Source organism: Hyperolius riggenbachi, chromosome 3 (assembly GCF_040937935.1).
Source record: "Hyperolius riggenbachi isolate aHypRig1 chromosome 3, aHypRig1.pri, whole genome shotgun sequence".
Classification (NCBI taxonomy): Eukaryota; Metazoa; Chordata; class Amphibia; order Anura; family Hyperoliidae; genus Hyperolius; species Hyperolius riggenbachi.
The window spans coordinates 407804744-407818814 of record NC_090648.1 but is presented as its reverse complement, the minus strand read 5'-3'; the positions used below and the strand labels follow the sequence as shown (position 1 = coordinate 407818814).

Genomic DNA, 14071 nt, shown 5'->3' with positions numbered 1-14071 from the left:
AGGTGGGGCTGCCAGTAGCAACTGCTGCTCTGGCTAGCACCCCTAAGGCAGAGATACAGAAGGAGGCACTTCCACTACCACTAGGGCAAGTGCGATCCAGACAGATAAACAGAAGGGGCTACCAGTAGCAACCGCTGCTCCGGTTAGCACCCCAAAGGCAGAATACAGAAGGAGGCACTGCCACTACCATTAGGGCTAATGCAATCCAGACAAATGGAGCAGCCAGTAGCAACTGTAGCTCTGGCCTACACTCCCAGACAGACAGAAAGATTTCCTGTCGACCGCCGCTGGCGACAGGACAATCGCAGCAGAGACAACACAGGCAAAACAGATAAACTTTAACAAACAAACAGGGCTGATACAATAGGAGAGTTTATCAGTAACAAACCATGAAGATGACCAGCAAAGGATTCTGGGAGAACATGGTATTTATACTGCCAGCCTTCAAAGGACGCAGCTAGGCAATTTGCATAACAAATGTATGCAAATTCCTCAGCAGCAGAGCAGGTCTGAAACTTGCAAAGCAAAGACAGGTCTCTTTTCCAGAGACCTGCAGCCCTCAGACTTAAGGAATGGTCAAACAGCTGTCTGTCTGTGCAGACAGCTGAGCGGATCATTACAGCAAGTCTCTTCTCAGAATATTCACCTCAAAATAAAGCACAAGGCTCCCATAGCGTAAAACCATTCACTATTTTTAATAAAATGTTAAAAATGCACACTCACATGTCCATAGGTCAATTTGCGCATAGAGTTTTTTTTTTTTTTTTTGTATGGTCTCTCCCCCATATGGTGGCCACCTGGCTGGGCTAATGCTGGAATCCAAGTCCCCAGGGCGTGACGGAGAATCTAGTTGGGCGTGGTCTGTGATAAGGAAGTGGTCAGGTGTGGTGCACAGACGGCGTGGAGGAGGATGCACTGTGGACTTGGATTCTAGCATTAGCCCAGCCAGGTGGCCACCATATGGGGGAGAGCCCATACAAAAAAAAAAAAAACTCTATGCGCAAATTGACCTATGGACATGTGAGTGTGCATTTTTAACATTTTATTAAAAATAGTGAATGGTTTTACGCTATGGGAGCCTTGTGCTTTATTTTGAGGTGAATATTCTGAGAAGAGACTTGCATTAAACACAAGCTGTGGATCGTTAGAGGCTGGGGATCGCCTGAGAGTATCCCAAGGCGCATTAGACCCATTTGACAGAGGGTCTAGGATAAGGGTGAGTGCCCAGTCTAGAGGGTGTTGGTGGAGGTGTAGTAATTACACAAGAACCTATGCAGTTTGGATTGCCCACAGATATTGCTTGGACTACACTGGATTCAAATTCATATGGACATTGATTCAAAATGTGGAAATGCAATGACTCTCTGTAGAATTGTAGCGCGATAGTGTTTTATTGTGTTAGCTTTGTATTTGTCTTTTACAATTGCGCACCACCTGATAGATTGTGTTATATCTACCAGCGCAGTGTCATATATTGGTATTGAGTAGATTTTTAGTCTGGAAGTTCACTTTAACATCATTTTTAAGCAAAAATGTAACTGTATTGTTAATTATAACCATGCAAAGGTAATCTTATATCTAAATGCAGTTAAATAAATGATAAATCTTTCCACTAAAACACAGAACAAGGTGTCCTTACTTGCCTATTTCACATACATTTATGAGGGGTGTTAATTAAGCGTACGTTAAAAAGGGGCGCTGGGAAAAAAGGGCGCGGGGTTTTAAACGATAAGCATGGATAACGTTTAAAAATGTATTGTACTGTATTTCGTTTAAAATTAATGTTTTATAAAGTTATAAATCATTAAATTATGTGCATTAAATCGGCAATTGTAAAAACGTTACTCTTTCGTTTAAATAGTGAAACGTATAATAACGTTTAAAAAAAAAATTACTAAGTAACCCTCCCTGTACCTACCCCTAACCCCTAGACCCCCCTGTTGATGCCTAAACCTAAGACCCCCCCTGTTGGTGCCTAAGTAACCCTCCCTGTACCTACCCCTAACCCCTAGACCCCCCTGTTAGTGCCTAAACCTAAGACCCCTCTGTTGGTGCCTAAACCTAAGACCCCCCTGTTGGTGCCTAAACCTAAGACCCCCTGTTGGTGCCTAAACCTAAGACCCCCCTGTTGGTGCCTAAACCTAAGACCCCCTGTTGGTGCCTAAACCTAAGACCCCCCTGTTGGTGCCTAAACCTAAGACCCCCTGTTGGTGCCTAAACCTAAGACCCCCCTGTTGGTGCCTAAACCTAAGACCCCCCTGTTGGTGCCTAAACCTAAGACCCCCCTGTTGGTGCCTAAACCTAAGACCCCCCTGTTGGTGCCTAAACCTAAGACCCCCCTGTGATAAGCATTAATAACGTTTCAAAAACATATTGTGCGTTTTTTTCGTTTAAAAATAATGTAAAAAAAAAAAAAAAAATTGTACTGTTTTTCGTTTAAAAATAATGTTTGAAAAAAATATTGTACTGTTTTTCGTTTAAAAATAATATTAAAAAATGTATAAATCATTAAATAATGTGTAATCATGAGAAGCAGTAATACAACATTAAGTCTCCGGGCGCCGCTTTTAAAACGTTATTTTTCTCCGGCGCCCTTTTTTCCTATCGGGCGCCCATTAAACGATATTTATTATGGTAGTGAATGGCGGCGCCCGATTTGTCCACTAGCCTCCTGCGCCCTTTTTTACTGTTACCGTTAATTAATGTTTGAAAACAAAATTATATTAACTAGCTGTTAACATTCCCTTTTACAAAACAATATATACCTGAAGCGATTATCGGCTTTAAGAACATCCATAACATTTCCAGATGGCGGCGTCAACAGCTTGTCAACAATGAAAAGAGTACCATATCTTCCCTTCTTGTCATGAGCATCTATACAGCTGTTTTCAATACAAAGGGCCTGAAAAAGAAAAAGAAAAAAGATCAAATCAAACTCTCCAACTTTCACAATAGTGACTCTTTTAGTATGATAAACAAACATTTTGCACTTCGGTCTGCAGTTAGAAGGTTGTCACATTAATCTGCTTGTGTGATGTTGTAATCACACTTTTAGTATTTCCAGCATTTGTTCATTGCATACACAATGTTTGAGTGTTCCAAACGCTACAAAATAATTAAAATAAATCAATTCAAAGAAACATATTTATGCACAAAATACAATGGTTATGTGGTAAGCTTATTTGCAATAAATATAGTATTCCAAACTTACAGCTCCCATGTATGTAACAGTATTGTAGCCTTCCTCCATACTTCACCAGTTTCTAATGCTCTGCACAATGTGCCATAGTTTTCTTTCACTCACAAATAGTGTCCTTGGTTTTTCAGTGCCCTGGACAGTGGCAAAACTTTAAGTTGATCTAAAAATACCAATTAACCTATTTTATGGGATGAAGGTTGAAACCAAGATTCCTAGAGGAATCCCATGAAAACATAGAAACTCCATGCAGATAATGGCCGTTGAGTCTCAAACCTCAAACTTTAGAACCTGTGTGGCAAAAGTGCTATTTACTAAACCATTTCCACAATTCAATGTATTAGCAGGATAGCTGATAATTAAAGTTCATCTATTAAAAACTAACACAAGCATAAGTTTAAAACATAAAATCCCTAATCAGCAGATGCTTACAGTGAAATCAGTACTTCAAAACAAAGTAGATTCAGAGCAGGGGAATTGCAATAGCCATAGCAGACATATCAGCTGTTACAGGGCCCTGGAGCAAAAGGGGGCCCAGGCGGTATTTGACGTATTCCCAATTAAAGTTGATCCGATATAAACTCTTACTCATTGCATAATTGTATTCCTTTCATATAGTTTACAGGGCATTCCTCAAGCCAAACACTTTTTTTGTTTTGTTTTAATACTCTAATTCCCTATAAATTAAACAAGCCTCGCCCACAGCTTTCTCCAGTGCCTTGGCACTCTCAGACTCATGTAGCAAGGGCTTATGGGAGCTCAGTCTGGGCAGCAGGAGGAGGTGTTACCAGCCGGAGATTTCAGAGGCAGAGGGGAGAAGGGAGACGTTAAGTTTTCACAGGCTAAGGGCTGGAGATGCTATCAGCTTGTCTGTGTATAATGTGACAAACAGAACATGGCTGCCCTCATTGTATCACAGGAATAAATAATCATAAACTGTTGAAGCTGTTTGCAGCTATATTTGCTGTGTAAACTTTAGATAAGATATATAGACAAACTACTTGTTATAGTTAGTTTTTGATCTCGGATCCGCTTTAACTCTCTTGTGTTCCTGCTTCTTCTCAGTACCTCTGTCTCAGTACCCATGGATTATATGCAATGTAGATTGCATGAGCATGTTCATTGCCAAACCAATGTATATCTATAGGGTAGGGGCAGGTGACACTGCTTAAGAGTGCCTGCATCTGATGGTCCCATGAAAGTTTTGCTATGGGGCTCCATAATCTCTTGCTACGCCCCTGCTCCAGAGATAATGTTTCCTGAAATGGTATGCAGAGCTTTACCTTTCTTGTAGTGACAACCATGACCCCATGCCATCCTACTGGTTCTTATTTAGATACGTTGTTCTACTGAGTAGTATGGAAGCTCCAGAGCTCCACACACTATAATTCCACATTCATTTACAACAAAGTTCAGCAGCTTTAATCTCTGGACCTATTTAGTGTTTTGACAAGATGGCATGCTGCTTTCACATACAGTATATTCATCTCTAGTTGTATATTTGTTTTTCATATGGTCGCATTCTATTGCAACAGCTGACATGCTATGCGCACTTTGTTCCCAAAGACTAAATTCAAATCATTCATACTTACATTTCGATAAACAAAAACTCGCAGTTTTTTCCCACCAACTGTATCCAAAACTTGCCCATGATAAAGATATTTGGAAGAAAGCTGGTCTTTTATGATGTGGTTCTGAAGCAAATTGACCATATCCTTATCAACAGAAGCCTTTCCGTCTAAAAAAAATAATATAATAAATATAATTAGATAATTTTTATATGCTACACCAGTACTAAATTTTAGTTTACTCTACAGCTGAATTATTGTATTAATAATTATTGAAATCTATTAACATAACTATCCCAATTAAATGATTCCCTAAGACTTAAGCTAAATACCCATGGCCAGATGGAACAGGGATCTCCACTCACGAACAGTTGTTCCCTAATCCATCTGGCCAAACCTGTAAGCATTGTTGGCACCGTCATAAATGATCAATCGTGTAAACGATTATTTATATGATTGTGGCAAATTCGATAATTTACTATACCCTAACCTAGCCTTACTCTATCACAAGCCCTCACTCTCGATACTTAACCCTAACCGATTCACTCAATGATGCCTAACCATAAGGAAACCCCCCAGCAATGCCTAAAGCTAAGATTCACCCCCCATCAATGCCCAACCCTAAGATCCCCCTTCTGCCAATGCCTAACCTCCACCAATATGGGCAACACCATAGGTGCCCATGTTAACAGCTAAAATTAGTGGGTAATTTCTTCAACATTTACAATAAGTATTTCTAAATGATTGTAACAGATGAAAAATCAGACCAATGTATCATACACATGTTCAATTCTTCCCCACTTATAAAAAACAAATCTCTGAAAAAAATTGCTTTGGTCTATAAACGAAGAGATTGCGATCTACTATACACTTTTCAGTTTTCACAAAATATTTTCTGAAAAATCCACCACTCCCAATCTATTTTTATCGAAAAAAAAAGTGTCAGATTTATCTAATAAAAAAAAAAGCTTTAAATTTTTCTGTACAACAGTTTTATTAATTGCCATAAAATTGCATCTTTTTTAATTGTATCAAGTGTGGCCACCTTAAAGAGACACTGAAGCGAGAATAAATCTCGCTTTTTGTCTCATAGTCAGCAGGAGCATGTGTGCCCCTGCTAAAACGGCGCTATCCTGTGGCTAAACGAGGGTCCCTGACCCCCCAACCCTCCTGCAAAATCAACGACCAACTTGGTCGTAGATTTTGCTGCTCTTCAGGCAGGGCTAACGGCTGCAGCCCTGCCACTCAGCGCCATCTATCAGCGGCGCATCGCCGCCTCTCCCCCGCCCCTCTCAGTGAAGGAAGACTGAGAGGGGTGGGGGAGAGGCGGAGATACGCGCTGACAGAAGCGCGTGAGGCAGGGCTGCGGCGGTTAGCCCTGCCTTAATCTGGAAGAGGGGATGCGCTGCTCGGAGGGGATTTTGGGGGGTAAGGGACCCCCGTTTAGCTGCGGGATAGCGGCGTTTTAGCAGGGGCACACATGCCCCTGCTGACTATGAGGTCTGAAGCGAGATTTATTCTTGCTTCAGACAATCTTTAAGGGTGCATACACACATCCAATTTTGATTGGCCAATTTCACCACTTCCATGTATGAGAGCTTACCTACACAATCTATGTTAATAATGTGGTGGCCTTTATACGACATGGAAGTGGCAAAACTGGATGTGTGTACACACCCTAACTGTGTAACAAAAATAATTTCAAAACTATTTTAATTCTTAACTACCTTACCTTGTGCTTTTCTGACAGACATTAACCATGCAGCTGCCTAACCACGTGTGAGTGTGTCCTATTTAGAGATGGCCCGCACCTCCGATTTTCAGTTCACGAACCTCGAACGCAAACTTCCGCAAAAGTTCGGTTTGCGCGAACTTTCGCGAACCGCAATAGACTTCAATGGGGAACTTTGAAAACTAGAAACATTAGTTCTAGCCAGAAAAGTGATGGAAAAGATGTTTCAAGGGGTCTAACATCTGAGTTTTTGCATGGATGAGTGGGATACACACCAAAGGTCCCAGGGAAAAATCTGGATTTAACGCACAGCAGCGTTTTAAGGGCAGAAATCACATTGCAATGCTAAATTGCAGGCATAAAGTGCTTTATAACATCTTGCATGTGTATACATCAATCGGGTAGTGTAATTAGTGTTCTGCTTCACACTGACACACCAAACACACTGTGTAACGCACCGCAAACAGCTGTTTGTGTAGTGACGGTCTTGCTGGACTGGTGCGCACCATGGCGAGAGTGCAGGCCATGGCGGTTTTCAAGCCCATATGGTCGTCGGGCTGTGGTAGCTCAATAAAAGAACAACAGTGTGTGTGTGGGGGGAGTTGGGACTGACTTAGTCTTTGGGCAGGCAGTAGCCCTCCGGGATCCATGCCTCATTCATTTTAATAAAAGGTGAGGTACTGAACACTTTTTTTTGACCTAGGAGACTTCTCTTCTCACTTACAATGCCTCCAGCTGTGCTGAAGGTCCTTTCTAGGACACTTGGGGCCGGGCTAGCCAGAAGTTAGATGGCAAATGGTGACAGCTCTGGCCACAGGTCAAGCCTGCTCAGTAGTCCATCGCTGCTCATACTGTCGATGGTTCTTTCTCTACCATTGTTAAAGAAAGTGTACGGCCGGGGAGTCAGGGTTCGATCCCAGTCCGGAGTGGGAGCCTGAGAAACGGCTACCACCACACATCCAAGCAAGGCAGCAGGCTTGCTGTGGGCAAAGGTGCAGGAACGGCTACCACACATCCAAGGAAGGCAGCAGGCATGGCATGCAAGTCCCGAGGTAGTGACAAAAAATAATACAGGAGGACTTTCGAAGCCCTGCTGTATATGAGACGAATCAATTTTAAATCCTTTAACGAGAATCTGTTATGGAGGGCAAGTCTGCCATCTATTCATCTGTGTTACTGATAAACAAGTTTCCATATTACTTTCTCAGTACCATGGTGACCACGGATAATGGCCGGTGAATCAGGGTTCGATTCTGGTCCGGAGTTGGAGCCTGAGAAACGGCTACCACCACACATCCAAGGAATGCAGCAGGCATGGCATGCAAGTCCTGAGGTAGTGACCAAAATAACAATACAGGAGGACTTTCGAGGCCCTGCTTTATATGAGACGAATCAACTTTAAATCCTTTAACGAGAGTCTGTTATAGAGGGCAAGTCTGCCATCCATGCAAATTAAAGGTATGCACTGACTGCCAGGTATAATACAATGTGCAGTCACAGATGCCGTGAAAGGTATGCAGTGACTGCAAACAGCTTTTTGTGTAGTGACGGCCATGCTGGACTGGTGCGCACCATGACGAAAGTGCAGGTGATACCTATTTTCCAGCCTATATGGTCGCCGGGCTGAGGTAGCTGAATGACAGAACAGTGACTGTCCAGCTGATCGAATTTGGTCTGTCCACAATGAAGCAACAACCTTATTATCATGAGTGTGCCCCCCCCTTCCCCCCCCCCCCCCCCCGAGACACTCATATAGCCTTCGGCTATTGCTTCAATGCGATACGCAAGCCCATTAACCGCGGCAAGGTAATGATCAAGAAGAGGAATTGGCAAATGTACATGCCTTTTGTTTTGTTGTTGCAGCTGCAGTGCAGCCAGAAAAATTAGGCAGGCATGTACACACACCAGAAACATTAATATAGCAGCTGCTGCTAGCAGCGGCCTTAAAAATTCAGGAGTCCGCCTGGTGACCTGCTCCTGCACCCTGTTGGTGGTGGTGGTGGTGGCAGTCAAGCGGCCTGCAGGCAGAGATGCTGTGTGTGGGGACTGACTTAGTCTTCGGGCGGGCAGTAGCCCTCCGGGATCCATGCCTCATTCATTTTGATAAAGGTGAAGTACTGAACACTTTTGTGACTTAGGCGACTTCTCTTCTCAGTGACAATGCCTCCAGCTGCGCTGAAGATCCTTTCTGACAGGACGCTTAAGGCAGGGCAAAACAGAAGTTGGATGGCAAATTGGGACAACTCTGGCCACAGGTCAAGCCTGCGCACCCAGTAGTCCATGGGTTCAACGCTGCTCACAGTGTCTACATCCACACTTAAGGCCAGGTAGTCAGCTACCTGCCGGTCCAGGAGTTGGTTAGGGTGGATCCAGAACGGCTAAGGTGAGGCTTTGGACTAAAGAATGTCCGTATGTCCGACATCACCATGAGATCGCTGGAGCGTCCATCCCTTGCCTGAGTGGACATGGGAGAAGGATTACTGACAGTGGTAACTTTAATCTGTTGTGCTGTGACATCACCCTTAAACACACTGTAAAGCATTGTTGCCAGCGTGTTCTGCAAGTGCTGCATCCTTTCTGCCTTCTGGTGATTTGGAAACATCTCCACCACTTTGTGCCTATACCGAGGGTCTAGTAGCGTGGCCACCCAGCACAGCTCATTCCCCTTGAGTTTTTTTATACGGGGGTCCCTCAACAGGCTGGAAAGCATGAAAGATGCCATCTGCACAAATTTGGATCCACACATACTATCTATCTCCTCTTGCCCTTCCTCAGTGACATCAGGAAAGTTCTCCTCCTCCCCCCAGCCACGAACAATACCACAGGAAAGTTGAGCAGCACAAGCCCCCTGCGACACCTGCTGCAGTTGTTCTTCTGTCGCCTCCTCCTTCTCAAAAAAAAAAAACACCTTCCTCATCATCTGAGTCTGACTCCTCTTCCCCACACGACTCTTCCTCCTCCTCCTCCTCCCCCCTCTGTGCTGCCGCAGGTGTTGAGGAAACATCTTGTTCTGATGAGAATTGATCCCACAACTCTTCCTCCTGTTCCTGCTCACGCTCGTCCACAGCTTGATTCACCACTCTACGCACGGCACACTCCAGGAAGAAAGCATACGGGATCAAGTCGCTGATGGTGCCTTCACTGCAACTCACCATGTTTGCCACCTCCTCAAATGGCCGCATGAGCCTGCAGGCATTTCGCATGAGTGTCCAGTTCTTCGGCCAGAACATCCCCATCTCCCCAGAGTGTGTCCTTCTACTGTAGTTGTAGAGATACTGGGTGACGACTTTCTCCTGTTGTAGCAGGTGGTCAAACATCAGCAGGGTTGAATTCCAGCGGGTCGGGCTATTGCAAATCAAGCGTCTCACCAGTAAGTTGTTTCTCCGCTGAATATCGGCAAAGCGTGCTAAGGCCATGTAAGCCCGGCTGAAATGCCCACACAACTTCATGACATGCTTCAGGACGTCCTGTAAGCCTGGGTACTTAGACACAAATCTCTGAATTATGAGATTCAGCACATGTGCCATGCAGGGAACATGTGTCAACTTTCCCAAATGCAAAGCCGAAATGAGATTGCTGCCATTGTCACACACCACGTTGCCGATCTCCAGTTGGTGCGGGGTCAGCTACTGATCCACCTGTTTGTTAAGAGCAGCCAGGAGAGCTGCTCCAGTGTGAATCTCCGTTTTGAGGCAAGATATGTCTAAGATGGCGTGACACCGTCGTACCTGGCATGCAGCATAGGCCCTGGGGAGCTGGAGCTGTGTAGATGGAGAGGAGATGGCAGCACCAGTAGAGTTGAACTGCCACTCAGCCAAGGAGGAGGAGGATGATGAAAGCGAAGAGGATGTAGCAAGAGGAGATGAGATGGAAGGAGGCCTGCCTGCAAGCCGTGGAGGTGTCACAAGTAGGCCCGCTGCACAGCCATGTACTCCCTGCTTGCCAGCAGTCACCAAGTTGACCAAAATGAGCTGTGTAAGTAATGTACCTGCCCTGACCGTGCTTGGCAGACCAGGCATCCGTGGTCAGATGGACCCTTGTGTGCCAGAGATGACACCACTTGCCTCTCAACTTCCTGGCACAGTTTGGGTATCGCCTTTTTAGAGAAATAATTGCGGCCTGGTATCTTCCACTGCGGTGTCCCAATGGCCACAAATTAATGGAAGGCCTCAGAGTACACCAGCTGGTATGATAACAGCTGGTGAGCTAACAGTTCCGCCAAGCCAGCTGTCAGATGCCGGGCAAGGGGGTGACTGGCAGAAATTGTCTTCTTCTGATCAAAGATTTCCCTCACGGACACCTGACTGCTGCTGTGGGCAGAGGAACAGGAACCACTCAAGGTGAGAGGCGGAGTGGAGGAGGGTGGCTGTGATTGTGAAGGTGCAAGGGAGAAAGAGGCTGAAGATGATGCACCTGAAGGAGGAAGAGGAGAATGAGGGTGGTTTTTCTTGTGTGCTGCTTTTCCTCTGGTGCTCTTCCCATTGCAGTTTGTGCCTTTTCTCCATGTGTCTTTATAAGGCAGTTGTCCCTATGCAGCTGTTGGCCTTCCCATGGCTCAATTTTTGGAGGCAGAGAGAACAGATGGCATTGCTCTGATCTAAGGTAGACGCACTACAAAATTTCCAAACCGCTGAGCCCCCCTGGGGTGATAGCACTATGGTGGCATCAGCAGCTGACATTGAAGGGCATGTAGGCTAGCTGTCCATAGGTGGCGATACATGGCACCGGACACTGCCACCAGCTGTTTCTGATAACGAGCTCCCCCTGCTTCTTTCAGGAACTTGTCTCCTCCTACTCCTCTCTGACTCCCCCTCTGAACTGTCCCCTTGGTCATCTTGTCTCTTAGGATCCCACGTGGCATCTGTATCATCATAATCATCATAATCATCCTCCCCAGCTTTGCTTGCCACAGACACCTCATAAACTGCACCAACAGCAGGTACTTCATCATCCACACCTTACGTCCATAGTGTCGCCTAACTCAGACATATGAAGTGGTGTAACTTGCTTAGCACCTTCATCTTGTAACAGTAGTGGCTGAGAATCAGGTAATTCCCTACCAAATAACTCCTGCGAAGTGTCAAATGCAGTGGATGTGGTGCGTATAGTAGTGCTGGTGGTTGCGGAAGATTAGGTGTTCTGTGTTAAATAGTCAACCACGTCCTGACAATCTTGGGAGTTGATGGGATGTGCCTTCTTCTGAGCACTGTACTTTGGTCCAGGGCCGCACGAAATCACATCAGCACTACTTCGAACAGACCTGCCGGGTGGCCTTCCTCTAGGTCTGCCGTTGCCTCTGCCTCTACCTGTTTTGTCCATAACGGTGGGATGATGTGAAAGGTATGCACTGACTTGACTAATACAATGTGCAGTCACACATGTGCAGTGAAAGGTATGCAGTGACTGGTATTACAATACAATGTTCAGCTGTCATACAGGTGCAGTTAACAGGTATGCACAGAGTGGTATATTACACAGCGTGCGGTCACACAGGTAATGTGAACAATTATGCAATGATTGGTAATACAAATTTGCAGCTGTCACACACACAGGTACCGTGCACAGGTGCAGTGACACTGCGTGCGGTCATGTAGGTAGGTGGGTGCACTGAACAACAAGTAGGTGTATGCAGTGATGGGTATTACAAACGTGCAGCTGTCTCACACACACACACACAGGTACCGTGAACTGGTACAGTGACTGGTGGCATTAAATATCACACTGCGTGTGGTCACGTAGGTAGGAGGGTGCACTGAACAACAGGTAAGTATATGCAGTGATGGGTATTACAAATGTGCAGCTGTCTCACACACACACACACACACACACACACACACACACACACACACACACACACACACACACACACACACACACACACACACACACACACACACAGGCACTGTGAACAGGTACAGTTACTGGTGGTATTAAATATCACACTGCGTGCGCTCACGTAGGTAGGTGGGGGCACTGAACAAGAGGTAGGTATATGCAGTGATGGGTATTACAAATGTGCATCTGTCACACACACACATGTACCGTGAACAGGTGCAGTGACACTGCGTGCGTTCACGTAGGTAGGTGGGTGCACTGAACAACAGGTAGATATATGCAATGATGGGTATTATAAATGTGCAGCTGTCACACACTCACAGGTACCGTGAACAGGTACAGTGACTGGTGGTATTAAATATCACACTGCGTGCGCTCACGTAGGTAGGTGGGTGCACTGAACAACAGGTAGGTATATGCAGTGATGGGTATTACAAATGTGCAGCTGTCACACACACGTACCGGGAACAGGTGCAGTGACACTGAATGCGCTCATGTAGGTAGGTGAGTGCACTGAACAACAGGTAGGTATTTGCAGTGATGGGTATTACAAATGTGCAGCTCTCACACACACAGTTAGTCACTGAATGTGCTGAGCCTGGCAGTGGCACAGTAGGAATTACCAAGGGTCCAAGGTCCAGCAGCTAAGACTGACTGACAGGGCTGTATATGCAACACAAGTTTCTGTGGTACACACACACACACACAAAAAAAAAAAATAGATCACAAGAACAACATTAGCTCTCAAAAGAGCAGTTGAAGATGAGGAGTGCTTTTTAGCAATAAGTATCAGCAAGAAAAAGCAACCTAACAAGCCTAACTGTAGCCTAACTAAGCTTTCCCTGATGTCTCTGCAGCACCTCTCCCTTCTCTAATTACAGTAGTAGCAGTAGGGTATTGTACCGTGTTAGCCATCAGTAAAAGCAAGAAGTTTTAAATAAATGGTATCATCCTGATTTAAAACTTCTTTCTCTAATTACTGCAGCCACATGAGTGAGTGAAATGGCCGATGCTGCCTGCTTTTTATAAGGGGGGTGGGGCTCCAGGAGGGAGTGTAGCCTGATTGGCTACACTGTGCCTGCTGACTGTGATGTATAGGGTCAAAGTTGACCCTAGTGATGTAGTATAGGGGGTGGGTCGAACCGCCATAAAGTTTGCGTTCGTTCGCGAACGCGAACCACCGAAGACAAATTTGAAAATAGCATCTAGGAGATAACTCAGGAGAAAAAATGAATTGCATATGGGACAGTGTGTATAGACCTTAAAAGCCCATTAATTATAAACTTCACCAAAGCTGCACAGATACAGAGAGGTAAATCATGGCATATGTGATTGCACATATTATTCATAATAAAATCCACAACTATTTCCCAAAAACTGATGTTTTTTAGTGTGTATTGACATAAGGCTGAGTGCTGACTGTTTGTGTGCATATTAACACTACTGATATTGTTCCACTAATACGATCAGCTTTCATTGTGTCTTCACTATAAGATACACATGTACAGAAATGCAACTGAAGTAAAAAAAAAAAAAAAAAAAAAAAAAATTTATATATATATATATATATATATATATATATATATTACTGGGACCCTCTGCAGCTTCGGTTTCAATAACATTTAGTGGAGCCACAATGAAAGCCAATAATGTCAGTGGAGCGTAATTGATAGTGTTGATGTCTGCGCTCTTGTATGCTTACAGCATTGACGTTTAGTACTGTTTGTTTAGGTACTTAAA

The 14071-nt window shown here is 44.7% G+C and overlaps 1 protein-coding gene across 1 annotated transcript in view; it reads right to left on the bottom strand.

Annotated features, from left to right (window-relative positions):
- Positions 1-14071, bottom strand: part of TGFBI (transforming growth factor beta induced) — a 198124-nt gene that overhangs the window by 56966 nt on the left and 127087 nt on the right. The window contains exons 10-11 of the mRNA XM_068277429.1: positions 4789-4934; positions 2766-2902 (exon numbers count right to left, since the gene is read on the bottom strand). Of these exons, the coding sequence (XP_068133530.1) occupies positions 2766-2902; positions 4789-4934 (283 nt within the window). The remainder of the gene's footprint in view (positions 1-2765; positions 2903-4788; positions 4935-14071) is intronic.